Source organism: Otolemur garnettii, unplaced genomic scaffold (assembly GCF_000181295.1).
Source record: "Otolemur garnettii isolate 467f Iridium unplaced genomic scaffold, OtoGar3 scaffold00132, whole genome shotgun sequence".
Classification (NCBI taxonomy): Eukaryota; Metazoa; Chordata; class Mammalia; order Primates; family Galagidae; genus Otolemur; species Otolemur garnettii.
Window position 1 is genome coordinate 540,228 of NW_003852527.1, and position 19,720 is coordinate 559,947.

A 19,720-nucleotide genomic window follows, 5' to 3' on the forward strand; every position below is an offset into this window, starting at 1 on the left:
ACACATAGAGTATGTAGTATATCTAGCTTTCATTTTCTTTCAAATCACTACTGGTACTACATAAAATTATAGTATAATTAAAATATTTCTAATTATTATATGAAGGAAGTTTCTTAAATAATTGCTATGCCCATCATTTTTCCATAGGGTTCCTTGTTTGGGGTGGAGTATGGTTTGGGTTTTTACTGATATCCATAAGACTTCTTAAGTAAAACCAAATCGTAATAAAAATATTGTATATGTATTTATACTTTAATTTTCACCCATTTCTATTATTTTTTGATCCCTCCCTCTTTATACTTTTACAAATCCACATATGTAGTTCTATGTCTTTTTCAGTACTGTATCTCCAGGGCCTACTGGTTATGTCCTTAACCCATTGTTGAGGGATGGATGATTCTAGAAGTATTACCATTATTCACATTGGACTACTTTGCTTATACTCACTGAGTCTCCAAGTCTGAGCAAAATTATCAACAGCTTCCTCTGAGAGTAGGAAGGTTTTAGCAGCTCCATAGGACCATAGTGATATGCTGCAATCACGGAGTAAATAGAGGCTTTGACCATCTTTTGTATTGTTTTGCTAGATGTATTACACTGTAATCAGAGAATGTGGCTTCTGTGAGTTTTAGTTTTTGGAAATTGAGATTTTTGTAGCCTAGAAACACATTTAATTATTAAGGACTGTAGATATTTAATGTAAATGCTCATATGTATTTTAAATTATAGTGCATACAGAATTCTTTTATATATCTATAGAGTCAGGCTTATGCACTGTGGCCTATAAAGTCTTACCTGATAGTCCTTCATTTGACCTCTAAATTCATCTCTGTCTACAGTTTTTAAAAGGTCCTATTAATAGGAAGATAGGACACATGACAATGTTATTTAAAGTAATTTAAATAAGTCATACTTAACTAACACAATTCATACAGGTCGAATCCACACAGAGTATGATAAGGATTCTTGGACTGTCTGCAACCTTACCCAACTACCTCGATGTTGCTACGTTTTTACATGTTAATCCGTATATTGGACTTTTCTACTTTGATGGCCGTTTTCGACCAGTGCCTCTTGGACAGACATTTTTGGGGATTAAAAGTGCAAATAAGGTAAATACTTTAATATTTATACTTTTATTTTCTAAAAACACTTTTGCTGACCTAAATTTTGGGATTGGAGACTCCAAAGACCATTTCAGATGTCACAATGTGGTATCTTAGACAAAATCGAGCACATTTCCTCAGCTATTTGTAGTAAAGTCCTCCTGCAGAAAGTTGCTTGTAGTAGTTTACATTACTATTTTTAATTTATATGGAAAGATTCAAAAAGTTATTTAATTAAAGGGCATTATAAAAATGCAAGCTTTAATTAAACCATTAATTTTTTTTATATAATGTTCATCTAAAATAATATGCATTTCATGTGCAGTTGAAAAAAAATTTCATGGTACCAACTACCCATTATGGGAGGTGTTATATTTAACTTACAATGTTTTGTAATTACCTTATTAATTATATATATATATAAATGCTATTTCTAAAATTCTATATAGTACATTAAAAAGTTTATGTAATTTCTTAAATAGTATACCATGCACAATTTGCATTATTCGAGAGTCTATTAGAGATTTACTGTAGAATATGAAGGAAAAATTTGGTTAACATTTAAACATGTATCATTCAGTTCAACAACACATTTTTTGTAGAAGAAAAAGCTTCTGAGAATGCCTGAGAATTGGGAGGATATTCTCAGGCATTATTACCTGTTTACTAAAAGAGAACAATATCAAATGTTAACTTTGGTCTTTAATGTATTACATTTTACTTTTTGTCTAAAAACAATTTCATTAGTAAAATAGAGTCATTTTACTTTATTCTGTAATGAATAAAATATTCAGCTAAAAATATCAGAGGTAACTGTTACAAAAACAGTTGATATGTTCTAACTGCATTGCATAAAAATAAGATATCTTTAGAATTATAGGGAGTCATTTCAGATTTATGCACAAAAGGATAGTTCATGTTATAATAGTTACATGAATATTTGAACCTTCACCATTTCTAGTGCTTTTCAATAATACTTCCTGCTTATATTTTTAGTTGTGGCTTAATATATATTTAATTATTTAGTTTATTTTAATGTTGCATTAGATAAATGTGGAATTCTTTCTTTTTTTTTTTTTTTTTTGCAGTTTTTGGCCAGGGGTGGGTTTGACCCCACAACCTCCAGCATATGGGGCCAGTGCCCACTCCTTTGAGCCACAGGTGCCGCCCTGGAATTATTTATTTGTATAACTTTAGAATGTTTTCAGCTTTCTAATTTAAATGATAACAAATTGTTATCAGAGAGAAATATAAAGAAAAGAAGATTGTTTCAAGTGCTTGTCAGCCATCTTTAACTTTATTCTCTCTCAATTGTGTCATACAAATTGGTAAATAGCTTAAATCAAATTAAATTCAAAGAATTTTTCACCATAATGTGTTGCCATTATAATCATGAAAGGAGTAACATTAGATGATGAACTGTTATAATTATTTTGAAAGTTTAGAAATTTGTCAAAATTTAGAAAAAACTTATATAATATAAACAGTAACTTATATGTTTGTTATAAATATAGATGTTTGTCTTATTAAAATTTATTAGTTTACACTCAGTAGAAATATACACATGGTAAACATTAAGCATTTCCCCCAGAGTGTCATTCAATATGTTCTGTAACCAGTTGTTAATTTCTCATTTCATAAAAGTGCTACCCTTGAAGATTTCTCAGAGTTTTAGTCAGAAACTCAGGAAATGATGCAGTCATTATGAAAGACTGTGGGGAAAAGGTGTGAATGATACATCTAATTTGAAATAATGGCTTTGGCCAGAAAATCTAAAGTCCACTGAAAAAGGTTTTGAGATTTGTGTGTGTAGTCGGGATTGTTTTTTAAATAATTAATAGGGCACAAATTATTCTACAATCTTCCAACTCCAGTTCTAAAATTTTAAATTGTAAACTGTATCTTATTGAAACCAAAAATACACATCATAGTTGTTTTAGATAGGCATGATACTTTTCATCCTATCCAAACTCTTCTAAGTAAACGTTAAGGAAAGGGGTAGCGATTAGGTCACATACCTTTTCCTTTGGGTTAACTACTTTACCTCTGTGGTTAGAAACTGTCATTAACAGGGACAATAAGACCCTTTCTTAATTCATAAATGTTATATTTCTGATTATTCAGAATAGTGTTTCTGTAGAAGAATAATAATCCTTTCCACATAGATAACAGAAATAATGTATTCCCTTACGTTTCAGATCTGTATGTCATTTTATAATCAACCTATAGTATGCTCCAAACTTTAATAATTATACAGGACAGGATTATTGGTTTATAGAATGAAACAGAAGAAAAACAGTCTAAAGAATGGGCTTTTCGGCTCGGCACCTGTGGCTCAAGCGGCTAAGGTGCCAGCCACATACACCTAAGGTCACGGGTTCAAATCCAGCCTGGGCCCACCAAATAACAATGACGGCTGCAAACAAAAAATAGCCAGGCGTTGTGGTGGATGCCTGTGGTCCCAGCTACTTGGGCGGCTGTGGCAGGAGACTCGCTTGAGCCCAGGAGATGGAGGATGCTGGGAGCTGTGATGCCGTGGCACTCTACCCAGGGGAACAGCTTGAGGCTCTGTCTCAAAAAAAAAAAAAAGAATGGGCTTTTCTGGGGACAATATAACTTATAACATTATTCTAAAATATCTGTAACTAACTAGTTACTAGTTATTAAAAATACAGTCTTTTAAAAACTTAGGACTCTTAGAAAGTTAGTACTCTGAAACTGTTGTCTGAGGTATTTTGTTTGTATGCTTCTGATGGTTCTTATATACTAGATTTTTTTTTTTTAAGAGACAGTCTCATTTTGTTGCCCTTGGTAGATAGAGTAAGGTAGCATCACAGCTCACAGCAACCTCCAGCTCTTAGGCTTAGGCGATTCTCTTGCCTCAGCCTCCTGGGTAGCTGGGACTACAGGTCCCCACCACAGTGCCCGGCTATTTTTTGTTGTTGTTTTTGCAGTTTGGCTGGGGCTGGGTTCAAACCCGCTACCCTCAGTATAGGGGGCTGATGCCCTACTCACTGAGCCACAGGCACTGCCCCTATATTAGATATTTTATATCATTTATTGTGTCTGTATTTTAGTCTGAAAGTTTAAAAATAGATTGATTGTAATTGGCAAAGATTTTTGTGTAACTAGGAAGTTTATATTTGTCTTATTTGATATTTTTCATGTTTTAAAACCCTTTAAGATGCAACAATTGAATAACATGGATGAAGTGTGCTATGACAGTGTTCTGAAGCAAGTCAAGGCTGGACACCAGGTATGCTTAGTTTATTCTGTCTTTAGACTGTGCTCAATTAAAAGTTATTAATGTTTAGGCTTTTCATAAGAAAAATTTTCTGAATTATGAGATGTTGTCTCAGAGTTTTTAATTCTTAATAATTGTTTTAGTACAATTAGTAAGTCATAAAAATATTCATAGATAAGATTATCATCCCAATATTGAGGTGATGCTATTTTATTTGCCATTTTTATTAAATATTTAATGAAAGAAAGGATTTTATCTTTTCCATTTCTGTTTTTTTCAGTCTTTTAAAAAGTACCAATCTTTTCTCATACCTACAACATTCTAATTTGTGTTTTTATTTTATAATATAAAAATTTTAAATGTATTCTTACTCTTTTCATGAAGTATTTTCCGTTGAAATATAATACATAATAAAGATTTATGTTGTTTTCTGTGGTATTTAGGAATTAAGTATTAATAATTTTGTTTTTGAACTTTCCAGTGTTCAAAATGGAGATTGTTAAAAGAAATAATGAATTGATAATAATTGCTTATATAAAATCATTCATTGCTCAATTGTTTATGTTTCTTTGCATAACATTATTTTATTATGGGAATTTTTTATTTTTTTACAATGTTAGGCTTTAATGACATTTGAAGTGGTTTTTATGGCCCTTTGTTTTTTTAAATTTGTTTTAAAGGAGGTAGAATCCTTCTTTCCCAGACTAAATCTTATTTGCAGCCCCAAAATATAAGGTAAAAGATAAATTGGGCTTGAGTGGAAGAAAGACTGCCTTGTGAACATCCTTGAGGCATTTTGTCTCTTTATAGGAAACAATTTTAAAGTTAGGTTTTAATTGATCTCTAGACAATGTGCTTGATTTTATTTTTATTTATTTATTTATTTGAGATATAGTCTCACTAGGTCGCCCTCAGTAGAGTGCGGTGGCATCACAGCTCACAGCAACCTCCAACTCTTGGGCTTAAGCGATTCTCTTGCCTCAGCCTCCCAAGTAGCTGGGACCACTGGCACCCACCACAGTGCCCAGCTATGTTTCATTGCAGTTGCCATCGTTGTTTTAGCTAGGCTGGGCAGGGTTTGAACCTGCCAGCCTTGGTTTATGTGGCTGGTGCCATAACTACTATGATACAGGCGCCAAGCCAATGTGCTTGATTTTAATAATAACTTGTAAAGAAAAGAAATAAGTATTTTAAGTTATAGAATAATAATAGTGGCTGATTTTTCCTAACTATTAAGACATGCCTGAAACTGATAACTCATTGAATTCTCTTAGCCCCCTATGAAGCAGGCACTAGTATCTTCACTTGACAAACGAAGAAAATGTCTGCGCAAAATAAAGCAACATGTTTAGGTTATTCTACCAGTATGCTTTCAAAGTCCAGCCATAGAATCTCTGCTAATGATAATACCACGTCGCTTTATTTGCATTCACCTTATATCAGTTTTCTTCCTGATCCTCATCAAACTGTTCTGTGAGTTGCATTAGTTTTGTGATTTTGTGAGGGGTGTAAATTCTGTGTCTAGATTCATTTCTTCCATTTGGATGTCCCTTTGTTGAAAGACCATCTTCACTCCTTACTCCTTTGTCAAAGATCATTTGACTGACTTACTGTGGGTCTATCTCTGGGAGGTCTGTTTTGTTCCATTGATCTCTTTGTTTATTCTTTTGTCAATACCACCTTGCCTCGATTACTGCATCTCTATGGTAATTCTTGAAGTCAGATAGTGTCTGTCCTCTGCTTTTGTTCTTCTTTTTCAATATTGTGTTGGCTATTCTATGTCTTCATTTAATTTTGAAATGCGATTTAAACCTGATCTTAAATCATAATTTTTAATTAATTGACATTTTTTCTATTACCAGAGAACCTTTTCTAGTCTAAAACTTTAATTATAAATGAATATGTACTGTTAAAAATCTTTCTTTATAGATAATGAAGATTAAAATATAAATACTATGGAACATACAGTAGATATTTTGACTTCTAACTGTAGTCAGGAAAATACCTATCACTTCTTACAGTATTCTTTTTTCTTTCCTTTTCTCCTTTCTTTTCTTTGTTCTTTTTTTATTTTCCAAGAGTCTCACTAAATTGCCAGACTGCCTTAAACTCCTGGGCACCATCAATCCCTCTGTTTCAGCTTCCCAAGTAGCAATCAGTTATTCTTCTATAACCCTCAGCACTTAATAGTGGCAAATGAAGGGGGTGGGGAAGGTGTCAGGGATGTAGGGAAACAAACTGTCCCTGACTCCCCACCCCATTGCTATGTGACTTAATGACTGACAGCTGAGTACTTTGCTCATGTATAGTTATATGTATAATAGTATGGATAATATATTTTTAAAAAGAGCACTTGGTGCAAACTTTTTTTTAGTGATACCAATAAATAACATCATGTATAAATATACACCAATATATACCGTTATAATTTCTAATTAATAGACATAAATAGCTTAATAATGCTATTACTGACAGTACTGCCCCTGTTTTGTGACCTTAGAAACTGTGGTTCACTTATCTTTTTAGGGTTATAGGCTTTGTCATGCTGTTTATAATTATTCTTTAAATACATTTGTTATATTCCTCTAGCTTTATATGAGCTTACGTTGTAAGATGTTTCTTTAAAAAGTAAAATGTAGGTGGCTGGTGCAGTGGCTCATGCCTGTAATCCTAGCACTCTGGGAGGCCGAGGCGGGTGGTTTGCCTGAGTTCACGAGTCTGAGAAAAGCAAGAGCAAGAACGAGACCACATCTCTAAAAGTAGCGGTGTGTTGTGGCAGGAGCCTTTAGTCCCAGCTACTCGGAATGTTGAGGCAAGAGAATCACTTGAGCCCAAGTGTTTGAGGTTGCTGTGAGCTATCATGCCATGGCACTCCACTGAGGGTCATAAAGTAAGATTTTGTCTCAAAAAAAAAAAGTAGCTTTATCCCTAAATGTTGAGAGAAGTAGCAGTTATGTCTTCCATAGTAGGATAAAAATCCAAATAAATATTTAAAGGATTCTAGGAAGACTATTCCCTCTTTCTCTTCTGGCATAGTTCCCTCACTGTAATAGGAGCTAAGATGTGTCTTAGAAATCAAGATTTATAAAGTACAGACACTGGAAGGGGCGTTTAATGAGTAGAGATGAGCTCTTACTGCCAGTTATTTTGTGTTTGGTGTAAATCAATTCATTGGATTACTTTTTAAAATCAAACTGATTGAGCACAGGCTCTTATTACACAGTAAATTCTGGTAGTACAGAGTTGCTTAGAAGACAAGTTTCATAGCACTGTGGCCGGGTTAGAAAGGACAGAGTCGCAGGGGATATCCCAAGAAGGCTTCAAAATGCCTAGGGGCACAAGGAACCTGGGAAGGAAGAATTCACAGAACTGAAGCAGAATTGAAGACCGCATTACCTGTCTTGTCTGCCTTTTGCATGTGTATCGTGCGTCCAGGATTGCCAGCGGTGACAGAATGTGTGGCCTCTAAGCTGCCTTCACCTTCTGCTCTCATCTGTCCAAAAATGTACTGTGGGTAATCGGGTAAAGCATTAATATAGTTTAAAGGCCACTGATAAACTTTTGGATCTGAGATCATGTCAGCATCTGTGCTTAAGTCCTTCTCTTTTAACAAGAAGGTTAGAAGGAAAACGATGACTGATTTTTAGGGTGCATACCCAAAAGTGAGGTTTAAGATCAGGCTTCATAGTTTCTATTTTTGAATGATTAGTGACGTTTGTTTTCCATAATAGGAGGACTGACTTATGTTTTATAGAAATACCTACATACTTGCTGTGCTTTTTTATAGTTACAAAAATAAATGGCAACATTAAAAATTTTCTGTATGTTTTCTACTATTTTACCATTTTAACATTATTATTATAATTTGTATGTATTTCCCACTAGTCTTTTATCCATTTGCACATGTGGCTTTTAATTTTGTTCATTTAAATTTAATTTAAAGTATTAGTTATAATCCATTACTAAACTATATTGTATACATGGTTTTATATTCACACTTTTCCTTAACAAATAATAAACATTTTTAATGTTTCTATGTAGTCTTTACAAATTTTAACATCTACAATAGAGAAAAAGGAGTTTTCATTCAGGTTCTAATTTTCAGATACCATGTAAATCTCTTTGGACTTTTCATCTTCCCAGTTCTCTGACATAAGCATGATTATTTCCTTTTGTTAATGGAAGAAATAAAACAGAGACCTGTTAAGCAGCTTCAAAGATCATATAGCTAATTAAGGACTTAAGACAGGTCTTTGTGTTGACAAAGCCCATAATGTCTTTGGGACTTTACACTGTCACTTTGACATTAAAGTAACATTGTCTGGTCTCCTATTATTGGTTTATCCCTTCATTTTTAAGTGTGTTAAATGATTGTAATTTTCTGTTATTAAAGATTGTGCCGCTGTGGTGATATTTTTTCTACTTAAAGATATACCTAAAATGGATGTGCAGTACACATAGTCACATTTTGTGGTCTTTTACACCACCCAATAATGCATTCCCAATGAGTTATAACATTTTGTTGTCACAGCAGATCTATATATAGGATTTTATAAACATGTGGTATTTCTTCTGAATAGTATTATCAATGAAGTATGATATAAGGTTATAACCTAATTATCTTTGCCATTTTTAATTTTTTTCATTCTTAGACACGTAAGACAGAGATGTCATACCAATAATTTTTTTTTTAATGGGCAGTTGTTACCATAAGTCATGATTGCAGTAACACATGTATGTATACTATGTTATTCATGCTGTGGTTTGGACGTGCACTTACTCTGATTAGAAAAGCCTGCCTTTCCGCCATTTTTGTTTCACACTATGACCATGGTCTTTGGGCCTCTATAGTACTTTTCTAAAATGTGATTTAAATATGATTTAGGTCTTGTATAAATATGAACTAGTTGATATGGCTTATGCCTGCCAACCTTAGCACTCGGACATTCTGGACAGCATTGCTCTTTGGTTGGGTGGGGGCTTCGTGTGCACTGTGAGCTGCTGAGCGGCATCCCCGGTCTCTACCCCGTGGATACCTAGAGAAGCTGTCCAGACATTAACAAATGTTCCCTGGGGGGCCTAAGTTCCCCTGATTGTAAAGCATTGTCTGAGGCATCCCTCAGATATCTTTCCTAGTGAATATATTTTTATCTAAATACATATAAAATTTGCCAGTGATGAATATTAGGATATCAGGTGAAGGAAGCAAGTTATGAATTTATCTCAACTGGTCAGTGTTCAAATGAAATACGATAAAATTTCTTGTGGTTAAATCCTACGTTTAAACTCGAATAATAAATTACATAGGTCCAAGTTAAAAGAGAACTATCTTGGATAAAATCTGGTAATTTTAGTTGATCATAAATTCAGTGTAATTCAAATAAATAATGTATGCAATTTAAAAATAATGAAAATAAGGCCATTATCAGAAAAAAGTTCAAATCAAGGAAGGTGAAAAATCCTCTGTAATTTGGCTGATTACCAAATACTGTGGTTATTCTGTATCACATTTTGAAAAGAACAGAGGTTCAAGAGAAGGTTATTAAGATTATGAGAAATGTAGAAACCATGTAATTTGAATAATGGCCAAGAGAAACCAGAATATTAGGACTAAAGAAGAGAAAACCCAGGCAGAGCTGGAGGGAGGGTGATGATTTTGGAAAGCCTCTCACATGGAAAGGAGAAAGTGTTCTGTTTTGCATAAAGGAATTATAACCAACAAGTGGAAGTTGTAGAGAGCCACATATAAGGAACTATAACTATCCTACAATGAAATAGACTGCTTTGCAAGAGAATTACTCTTCCGTTAACCAGGGCTGGATGGTGCTTTGTCTGGGACATTGTAAAATAGCATGTATTTTGGGAGAAATAATAACATGAGCCTCTAACATGTTGTAAATTTTAAATCTATAGGTTTATGATAATGCTACTGTCTTAATAGTGTGCCCAGTACACTTTTGTTTTACCCTATTGGGTAGGTAAACTTTATCTCTTACTAAAATATTGAACTTTAAAAAATAAGTGAATGTAATTAATATAAGAGAGACTGAATAAAGAAAATGCTTAAACAAATTTAACCCTTGGGCATGCCAAAAATGAAGCAAATATGAAGGGAAACAGTAATCACTGTAAATTCCACTACCCAGAGGCAACTTCTCTTGGTGTATGTCCTTGCATTTTTTTAATGCATTTTATTTCCTTAGGTTCTCTTTTTTGTGTTAATTTGCTGGTTACTCTAATTTCTAAAAAATATGACAATAAACATATTGAATAATGATATTTTTATCAGCATGCTCTATGCAATATTGTTCTTTTAGATTCTATGTTCCAGTAAAACAGGTATTACCAAAAAGATTGGGTAACAATAAAACATTGTTGGTTTAATTCTTAGTATAGTGTCTTGCACGTAGGAACTTTGATAAATGTGATTTGTGATTGTGATTTGTCGTCAAAAATTTATCACAGTAAAAGGAGGATAATGGGAAATAGTAAATGCATCAGAACTGTGACCCACTAGTTGGAATTTGCTTCTCATGTTGCAAGTAGTACAAGTTCCTGGGCAGTTCCTCCTTTTAAGTCAATGACTCTTACACCAATACGATCATCTCCAGTAAAGAGCTCTTTTGCAACATTGATTCAGAAATGAAGTTCTATCATATTTATTCTTTTAAGTTACCTGTATTATATGTTTAATTTTATAATAGTTGCTCAAAAATTAAATCTTTATCCAAATTGGTCTTTTCAAAAGGCTGGCTCTGAGCCTTCTGTGTGCAAGTTTGTCTGCCAAGTGCTATTTGGCCGTGAGATCAGTTAACTTGCTAAGTGGTGGTTTCTCATGCCTTTGTATCATATCCAGCAACCGAAAATTGCAGCATAGTTACTTGGAAAGCAGGATTATTGTACATTTTGATTTTGGTAAACATACCTATTTCAACAAGATTGGCACTCCTTGATTGATTGATTTATTGCATTACCCAAGAACTGCTACTTCATAGTATCATAGGTCATTGAGACTCATGGAGAGGTTTGGTTTCAGGGCTGAGAACCCCTCCCGAGATTATTTTTCCCTATGTTATGTCCCTCAAGGGATACCTTTACTAAGCTGTAGTGTTATGCCCTCTGATTTTATTAAAAGATTAATGAAGAACTTCCCAGTAGCATAGTTTCTGAGTTGTATTTTTGTTCCCTCATAATTGAGGTTGAAGTTACTGTTACTCCAGTTTACTGCCTTTAAAGTTCTAAATATTAATTTTAGATAAGTGAATTTGTATACATCTGTCTATCAAAAAGTGAAAACTGTGTAATTCAACAACCTTTTCAGCTTGTCTAAAAAACTGACAGCCAAATTAAATCTTCAGTTATATTATTCTGAGAAGTCTGACTGTATGCACTGTATTATGAGAGACTCTTTTCTGTTTAAAAGTTTCGTTGTACATAAGTACAGTAAATTATGTGTGTATTCTACATATGTATGTGTGCGTGAGTATATATATAGAGAGAGAAACAGCAGTTTTCTCCTGGAAGACATAGTTATAACTTACTGCACAGTAATGCAGTGACTATAACAATTGATATTAAGCCATTAACTATATACATATTCAATAAATATACTTTTCTTTGTTATTAAGGAAACATCAAGTTATTGCTTTGGTCCTGTGTACTTAAACTTTAGCTCTCTTTTGTTGCTTCTTAAAGGTATCTTAGCAATTCCATTAATAAAGTGTACAGTAAGGTAAATAAATTTAGTTCAGTCCAAGAAAACTAACTGAATTTTCTTGCTACCACTTTGTGCAAACCCATCTCACCCACTCATGAATATTCTGGGATTTGTTTTCATGCCTTTAGGTTGTTTAATATCTTGGATTTTCTCCCTAATTTAGTTTCTCTAAGTACTTTAGTTTTATCAGAGCATCTACTTTTTCAGGCCATTGTTAAGGAATTTTGAAATATGTGTCCGTTCAAAAAGGAACAGTGACTCTCAGGGAACAAAACCATTTCCAGACTAAAACTTAGCCAGTTCCTCTTAAGTGAATTTATTTTGTTTCTGCTCATTGGATTAAAGCAAGTTTCATGTTCAAAAGCCATGCTGATATTCTCTGATCATGCTATTCCTTGGGTTTTAGTATACCAATCATATAAACTTACGTGCTCGTGTACTTAATAGATTTTATGTGCAGCTTTGCCTTTAAAGTATTAAAAACAGTAGGAGGCAGTTGTGTTCCACTCAGGCATGTGTGATGACAGATGGAGAAAATCTTTTCATGTTGACTTTTCAACAGTCCTACTCTGCAAGACTTCAAGCTCTTTTTGGCTACTGGGAAATTAAAAGTTGGCGATTCAGCCTTTAATTTTGATCCATCTGCTCAAACTAATGAGACGTCTCATTTGTAAGCTTCTCTTTGTGTTACCAAATGCAAGTACAGCTTCATCATTCCTGTTAATAATTCCCCTCCTCCTGTGTAACTTGCACAAAGGGGAAATAATTGATGCCTTAACTCTGTTGAGATTTTTCTTGTTATACAAACTTTGTTATAGTGATAGAAAAAGAAATTAGAAACTTCCTCAGAGATTGTGACATTTAGTAAGTTAACTTGTTATTTCTTCATATTGTCAGAAAAGTTAAATCCTTATTTAGTAGGTTCTTATTTAAAATCTACCTTTTCTTTGAAGCAATAAAAGCCTTCATGGTATTAAACAGGAAAAAAAAATCTTCTTCAACCTTGGATTAAAAACATCAGCCTTTCTTTATTTAGACTTGTGTCTTGTTTTCTCTTTCCTCCTTGTTTGTGGGAAAGTGATTATTTACAGTCAAAACAAAGGCCACCATGCTAACTTTACTAATGAAACTTTCCATTGGCCCTTTGCATATGAAAATTTTTATTCTTCAGGTATCTATATCTCTAATTCTTGCTATCCATGTTTCTGTCATATCAGATTTTTCTAGTATGAGTTTTATTTGTGAATTATTTGAGTGCTGGTTTCTTTACTCTCCACCACTCTCAAGTGAGACATAATTCCAAATACTTGTGACACTAATTAAAAAGTAAAAGAGAAAACTAAACAATACAAAAAGCTATTGCTTGTGAAGAAATTTCAGTATGATACAAAACGCAATAGAGCCTTTGTTGGAGGGAGGACAGGTTTTTTCAAAAGTAGACTTTCTTTAGACTTTCTTATAGTTAAAAAAACACCTGAAATCTTTCTTTATACATGTTTAGCAATGAAGATGAAGGAGAAATATTTTATTTCTTGTACTCAAAATTAAAATGTTTCTTAAGAATCTGGGCTTTACATTCCTTTTGGATTATTTCTCAGTTATTAGTTAGATTTTTGTTGGGTTTTGAGACAGGATTTCACTCTGTCATCCGGACTCGAGTGCAGTGGCCTGATCATAACTCATCGTAATTTTGAACTCTTGGACTCAAGTGATCCTCCCACCTCACCCTCCCAAGCAGCTAGAACTGACAGGCACATGCCACAGTGCCCTGCTAATCATTTTTGTTCTTTCTTAAATTTTTTGTAGAGATGTGGTTTCACTCACTTATGTTGCCCAGGCCGATCTCAAACTCTTGGCCTCAAGCAGTCCTCTTTGGGCTCCCGAAGTGTTGGCATTATAGGCATGAGCTACCATGCCTGGCCTAGATTTTTAAAGTCAGACTTTACAGATCAAGAACAGTAATTTCTTAACACTGTCAGCTACTAGCGTGATCTTATGGTCACTACTGGATCTCTGGGATACTAATACATGCTCATTTTCAGCTGAAACCAATGAAAGGATAAGATTTATGTTGATAATTCTCTGGAATATAGTACTGTATTGTCACTAAATTCTTAAACTTTCCTTCTTCTCTGATAATCAGTTGCTTAAATATAAAAATTTACTTCTTTTTCTCTCCTAATCTTAAAGAGTTGGTCACTGGTAAGTAATACTAATTTATTTAAGTGAACCTACAGACTGAAGTATTGTGCAGTGTTGAAAGGCTGTCTCTGAATATTTTCAGAGAGACACTAATGGTCAATGTCCTGTTGTATTTTTTATTTCTAGTATTTTTGCATTTAGTTTTTGTTTTACACAATTATTTTTTTCTTATTTTGAGACATAGTCTCACTTTGTCACCCTCAAAGGCGTTGCAGCTCACAGCAACCTCAAACTCTTGGGTTTAAGCAATTCTCTTGCTTCAGACTTCCAAGTAGCTGGGACTACAGGCGCCTGCCACAACTCCCGGCTGTTTTTAGAGACAGGGTCCTGCTCTTGCTCTTGCTCAGGCTGGTCTGAAACTCATGAGCTCAGGTACTCCACCCACCTCATCCTCCCAGAGTGCTAGAATTACAGGCATGAGCCATCGTGCCCACCCTCAACACAATTATTTAGAAAAGCATTGCTTTGGTCTAGAAGTAGCGGTAAAAATGAAATTGATTTTCAAGATGACCAAAGTCAAAAGTGATTAGCAATTTTTAACAAAATATCAAGGCAAGTTCAATTTCAATTCAGATGTTCATTCATCTTAATAAAAAAGGTTTTTATTTTTATTTTTAAAAAGGCAAAATTCATTGATGATGGGAGCTTACAGTTTAGATTAAATTATCATCAAGAGATTAGATAGAGGTCATAAAAGCAGAAATAAGTACAAAATACTGATTTCACTTTCTGCCTTTCTTTGTGTCTCTTGTGACAAAACTTTCCTTATTTTTCTTTATCCTCTAATCTCTTTGGTAGTACTTTTCTCTTTATTCTGTGTAGCCTTTTCCTCCTCTTCCTGTCTTGGTCCTAGACCCTTTTTAAATTTAGCATTCTTTCTAGTGAATTCATTGCATCCCACTTATGACCATTATAGAAATAACTTATTTATTTATATTTCAAACCCAGACCTCTTTTCTGAACTCTAGATCCATTAGATCCTATCTGGGTTCTTTCTCCTCTACAAATTCAAAATGCATTGTATCTGAGCTAAAGAACATTTATAATGTTCTTCCCTAAACCAATGGTGTTCCATTATTTCTTGGTTCAGTGAATAGAGTGACTGTAGATTAGTTCTATGAGTTAGAAACCTGAAAGTCATTTTTTGTCAGCTCTCCCTTGGTCTTATTTGTACTCCCTTGCTAATTAATGCCCAGACATTTTCCTCCTAAGCATCTCTCAGATCTGCTAATTTCCCTCCATCCCCTCCTCTTCCAGCAACACACTCCCCCACCTCCAACCTCCAAGCAACCATCATGGCTTCCCTGGACCACTCTAGCTCATGCCACTTCCTCACTGCTCCCCCTGCCTTCATTCTGCCTCTTTTTGGTCTATTCTGTGCACTCCAGGTAGCTAAAATGACTCTGAAAACACAGTTTCAGTATGACACTTTAGTACTTGCATTTCCTTAAAAGGGCACAGGGATTACCATATTTGAGTATTACTTCCTTTCATTTTTATTCCATAACACTCTCTAATTTCCACCTCCCACTTGTCTCTGGGCTTTTGTATAGTTTGTTCCCTCTACATTGCACATCCCATTCTCTTCTTGACTTAGCTGCCCTCCACTCAGTCTTTCAGCTTTCGTCTTTCTCAGAGAAGCCATTTTTGATTTTGTTCTCACCTCTCTGACTCTTTCATCTCCCTAATTTAAGTATAGAAAAACTTCTTCCTTAAAACTTCTTCATATTTCTAGCTATAGTTCTCCATTTTTTTCTGTCTGTTTATAATTAATATCACTCTTCTTTGTAGGAGAGGGGCTGTCTTTGGTTTTGCTCACTGTTGTACCTTTACATGTCACTTAACAATGGGGATGGTTCTAAGAAATGTGTCATTATGTAATCTCACTATTGTGTGAACATCACAGAGTGTATACACAGACCTAGATGATACCACACACCTGGACTATAGGTACAGCCAGTGTAGGCATGTGAAACCGCAGTCATAAATGCTGTTCATCATTAACCGAGACGTTGTCATACAGCACATGACTGAGGTCTCATGGCCTCACCAGTACATGGCACACAGTTGGTCCCCAGGTCCTGTTTGATAAATAAGTGAATAGATAAGTTAGACTTCTTAAGACTGAACTTAGTCTTAAAAGATAGGGCCCAGAACAACTTCAAGGAAAATCAAGAAGGTAATCAGTCGTGTGATGAATTAACTGCCCAGGCTGAGAGGAGAACAATGTGAGATGTGGAACTCCAAGGACGGCTTTATGACCTTCTGAAACAATGTTCTTCTCTTGTACGCTGTGCAGGTCAGGGAAAGAATGTCAGTGTTCTTCTTTCAAAATTTCATTACATAGATTTGCTCTTATTAGTTCATGTGGTTGTAGTTCCTTTTATAAGAAATGTAAATTATCTCATTTCTCCTAATTTAAGATATGCATCTGACTTAGCTTTTTGTCATGATATAGACTTAATTTGTGCTACCAGTTACTTTAGGTTAATATCTTATTTTTTTCCTTTCATTTCTGTTCTTTAAGCCCTTAAAGAGTATTTTGCATCCTTTTTAATTTTCTGAACTAATTAATGCATATTTGTAACAAGTGAATCAATGCAAAAATGTAAAAACAAGAGGCTGATGAGTTAGTGTTCCTCCACATTGCCTCACCCCACCAATACTCCTACCCCCAAGTGTATATTTAGGCATTTGAGCTTTTAAATAGCTTTGAAACCATTAATCGGTGGTTTCTGAAATTATAGCACAAATTCAAAGAGCACAGTAAAGCACTTTGTCTCAGAATGGAGACAAAGGAATATAATTTAAGTTTAGATCTGTCTATCTACATTCCACAAATCTATTCTCAGGTATTTTGTTGATAATGAGTGTGATGAGGGAAATTTTTATAAAATCTCTTAAGACACACTTACATTTTCATGAAAAAATATTCTTCTATCTCCATATCCTATATGCTTTATGAGCATGCAGCCAATACATGAATGTGTTTCCTGACTTAGTATATAGAAGTAACATGAGGTGATAATATATCTACATAGTTGGCTGTAAGTTTTGTCATGTTTGTAGACTGTACATTTGTACTGACTTACCTATATCTAGAATTTTTATCAAGTTTTTTTTCATAGTAGCACATTTACATGAGGGGGTGAGAAGAAAGGAATCATGTCTATATTTAATGTTCTAAAATAGGGTCTTTTTAGAAAAAGAACAACATAATAATCAGAGATCTCATTTGATATATATATTTTTTGGTTTTATAAGTAAGTAGATGAAAAGTGAAGCTATAACTATATTATGGCAAATAAAATGGGCATTTCCAAATTATACTGCAAGTTAGTTACTGCTCTAGAAATATAGTCAGAGACCTCTTAAGTCTGAAACTGTGAGAGGTATAAGATGTTGACCTACCTACATACCAAAAGTTAGCCTGCTATAGGTGAACTTGACCATACATTTTATACACATACAGACACGAGACACCTGTGTTGGGGAATAGACTATTGTTTTTCCCTAATTCTTCACTGGACACCGTAGTGAGAGCCAGCTAGTGTATATGCATGGGTTGCACCATTGAAAGGAGCTCTGAAATTATGAAACTTTGAACTTCTATTGGAGCTATGGGCACATCTGCTCATCTTCATCTCTGGAGAGGTAGAGAAAGAGAGGCGAAAAGTAGGCCAGCTGATCCTGCAAAGGACTTTGCTGTGGAATGTAAACAGACTCTCTCCTGAGGAAGGAAGGGAGGGCCTATATCCTGGGATAAAAGCACTTGGCTCCTTGGGAAATAAGGAAGAAGTCTATAGAAACATAGACTTGGACAAAATGGCTCGGATGAAGTGGAGGCATCCTCTGTCTTTTAAGCACTTTAGTCCATTACTCAGAAGGCCCTGGCCATGTAGGGACACCAGAAACTTCAGAGAAGGAGTATTTGCCAGTAAGACCAAAAAGTATGTGGAAAGGACATGCAGTGTAGTCTAAACCATCTCAGTAAAATAGCGGACTACTTTGTTTAAAATCTGGAAAAAGAAAAATATTTTCTAACCTTACCTACATTGCATTCTTTCTCCAGTAGTCTTTCCATGAACCCATCTGTCTCTCTCTTTTTTTTTTACTGTAGTGTCTCATTGACCCTGTCTTGCCCTTTTGATATTTTCAAAATCATATGGAGAAAAAGCCATGTAAATTTAAATGACTAAATGGATTATCAAATAGTAATGTGCCTATTCTTTTTAAATGTGGTATTATTAATAGTCTGACTATGGGTTTGCAGGTAACTGTCATATTTTCTTTGTTTATTTTTTTTAAATGAAGAAGGCCCATTGAAGAGTACAATACAGATTTGAAGAAAACTGAGGTATTAACATTCATTTACAATTTAGGAAAGTGGCCTAAAAATCTGACAGGTCAAGAGCCCATCTAAAAGGAATTGACGTTTTGTAATTTTTGCATTTATAGTAATTTGGTTTTAATTAGTTTGGCTGGTGAAGTTGATTTGCAGTATATTAGCTTAGTAGGATCTCTTCTACTCAAGTAATTAAAAAAAAGATTCCTCTAAAAAGAATCACTTTAAATGTGTCATGTGGGACTATTAAATGAACAGTTGAGTTAAAGAATTATAAAGAGTGCTTATTGTCTAAGGAAAGAAATGAAAAATACTAACAGAAGTCTTAAAAATACATTTTATGTTGTTGTTTTACTGAAATCAGATTCAATACAGAAAATCTTGCAATGTTGAAAAATAATAGACCTTCAAGCCCAGTGGCATCTATACAAATGAGATTGTTAGCCCACTAATGAATTTTATTTGCATAGTAATAAACGAGCTGGTCTTGCTTAATTTGCTCTACAGAATAGATGCTGCTATTTTGGGGTTGTCAATAACAAATGTAAATGAAATATAGACTGTCTTGGAGGTCAGTAAAATATTTTTCTGTGTGTGATACTGAAATATATTAAGGAAGGATTCTTTATTCTGTTTATGAGCTTTTATTGAATCTACCCAGAATTAACAGTGAATTATGTGTCCATGTTTATCTTGTCGGGACTAACTGGGATCAGTTATTGTATGAGATCACTTTGTCATACCATTAAAATTATAGTCATATTTGAGAATATCTTTGACAAAGTATGAAATTAGGGTGCTTGGATTTTTAGAACTGATGTGCCGTTTTTCTTCATTATTAACTTAATTGTTATAAGAAGATTGGCTTCAGTGTCTTCCTTAAACTTGGGCTTATGTGTATGTGTGTGTGTCTATATAAACATTTTAGAATTAATAATACTTATATGTAGACTGAAATTCAAACATGGAAATGGATTTCTAGACTTAGAAACTTCTAAAATACTGAGAATATTCTGTGATTTGGGTTCTCTTTCTGTAGTCTGTTTCCCATGTAAGGTAAGAGATGGGTAGAGTCTGAAGTATAGACACTCCTACATTTTTTTTTT

General features: G+C 34.2%; 1 protein-coding gene across 1 annotated transcript in view; it reads left to right on the forward strand.

The window, feature by feature from the left end:
* ASCC3 (activating signal cointegrator 1 complex subunit 3) overlaps positions 1-19,720 on the forward strand; it is a 368,987-nt gene that overhangs the window by 143,805 nt on the left and 205,462 nt on the right. Inside the window, exons 12-13 of the mRNA XM_012810382.2 lie at positions 936-1,112; positions 4,291-4,362. Of these exons, the coding sequence (XP_012665836.1) occupies positions 936-1,112; positions 4,291-4,362 (249 nt within the window). The remainder of the gene's footprint in view (positions 1-935; positions 1,113-4,290; positions 4,363-19,720) is intronic.